Source organism: Diaphorina citri, unplaced genomic scaffold (genome assembly GCF_000475195.1).
Source record: "Diaphorina citri unplaced genomic scaffold, Diaci psyllid genome assembly version 1.1 scaffold2065, whole genome shotgun sequence".
NCBI lineage: Eukaryota > Metazoa > Arthropoda > Insecta > Hemiptera > Psyllidae > Diaphorina > Diaphorina citri.
Window position 1 is genome coordinate 51,325 of NW_007379490.1, and position 1,542 is coordinate 52,866.

The following is a 1,542-nucleotide window of genomic DNA, read 5'->3' on the forward strand; positions in this document are numbered from 1 at the left end:
TTTCACCACTACCAAAAAAAAAAAAAAAAAGATTTGAAACAATCAATTTCTGATGGAACATAGGCCAAGAAAGGTGGTTCTCTTATTTCTGTGTATAACCCTTTTGTAGAATATGAATGATTGTTCCCTACACAGGATATTAAAGGAAAATGTTTAATAATAACAATGGTGTTGACTTTCCATTTAGAATTGGTGGCAAAACGCCTGACTGGTTTTCAGGTTTGTTTTCCCTTAATCTTTGTAATTAAAATAATAATAAGTGAAGAAATCATTTATTTTTTATTTTCACAAAAATCAAGTGAAAACAAATCCAAAACAACATGGTAGGAATCCAGCCTCTCAAATTCTGTCTAATCAGAAAGATCAATCTTTATTTCTGGTGATATCCGTAGTGCACAACTCCCTTTTGGTACTTTGGTGAGTCAAACTTGGGGTAATAATAGCGTTTCTCCCAACAGAAGTATTTCAGGACAAGAGAAATAGTTCCCAATATCCCAACCATATAGGCAAGCTGTTCCCAAACTGAGATTCGCTGATTCACAGGTTGCTCGTTGAACCCCATTCCGTAGTGGGAAATAGCAAAATCGTTTGGAAGAGGTTCCCCGTAGTTTGTGCGGAACATGGGGTAGTCCCAAGGATAGAATGGGTCTCTCGAGTCGTAGTGAGTGTGGGGCAAGTGCGGGTAATCACCTGTAGCAAAACCATCATCGGGCTGTACCTCGTATTCTTCAGGGAGCAGGTTGTATTTCTTGGCTGCCTTTCTACGCTCTTCTTCGGTTTTTGGTCTTTCACCTAAAAAAAAGAAGGAAGAAAAAAATCAATATTGATTTGTCAAACCAAGTTGGGCACTGTATGGCAGCATAGCCAGCTTTTACCCATGAAACCTCTTGTTACTATCAATTATATAATTATTAATGTTTATAAACTGTTGTCGTATCATCCCAAAACAAAGAGCAAAGAAGACAGGATAGGAGAAAGATAGCTGGTCTGAAAATGAATCTCATCTGTTTAGGAAACAGTTCACCCCAGGAGGGAATTGAACCCCCAACCTGGCATTTACCTACAAGACAGAGACATTAACCTAAACGCTATAAGTCAGTCTAGTACTGGCTTATAATTTAACCAAGGTTAAAATAATACTTAAGTGTAAACTTCACCCATCACATTGTTTAGCCTGCAGGAGTAAATGGACTTACCAGTCTCATTCAGGCAGGATGAACAAGGTATTCAATATCATGAAAATTTAAAGATCTTACCTGGCAACCAGTCAGGAGTGTAGACAAAAGCTGTCCTTACAGAGTTCTGTTGAAGAGACACCACTTTGCCCAGTGACTTCACTTGACTTAGAACCCGTAGTTTGTTCATGATCCTGCCTTCACTACACAACTCTCAAGATGTTACAAAACGGTTCCCAACCGTTTGAGTTGCTAATTTTCAAAGGTCCTGCTTTGGAGAGAGATTTGGGGTGGAAGAAAACCCAGAAATCCACAAAAAAATTGGATTTTCTGGCGAAAAGTTGGCCCAAAAGTTCACAAAAATGAT

The 1,542-nt window shown here is 38.6% G+C and overlaps 1 protein-coding gene across 3 annotated transcripts in view; it reads right to left on the bottom strand.

Moving 5' to 3' along the window:
• Nucleotides 1-1,536, bottom strand: part of LOC103518075 (NADH dehydrogenase [ubiquinone] 1 beta subcomplex subunit 8, mitochondrial-like) — a 9,223-nt gene extending 7,687 nt beyond the window's left edge. The window contains exons 1-2 of one of the 3 annotated variants that reach the window (XM_008483130.3): nt 1,257-1,536; nt 369-792 (exon numbers count right to left, since the gene is read on the bottom strand). In XM_008483130.3, the coding sequence (XP_008481352.1) occupies nt 371-792; nt 1,257-1,365 (531 nt within the window). In that variant the 5' untranslated portion in view covers nt 1,366-1,536 and the 3' untranslated portion in view covers nt 369-370. Of the gene's footprint in view, nt 793-1,256 lie in introns of all 3 variants that reach the window. The other 2 variants (XM_026829967.1, XM_026829966.1) reach the window with 2 other exon arrangements.
• Nucleotides 1,537-1,542: the final 6 nt, after the last annotated feature.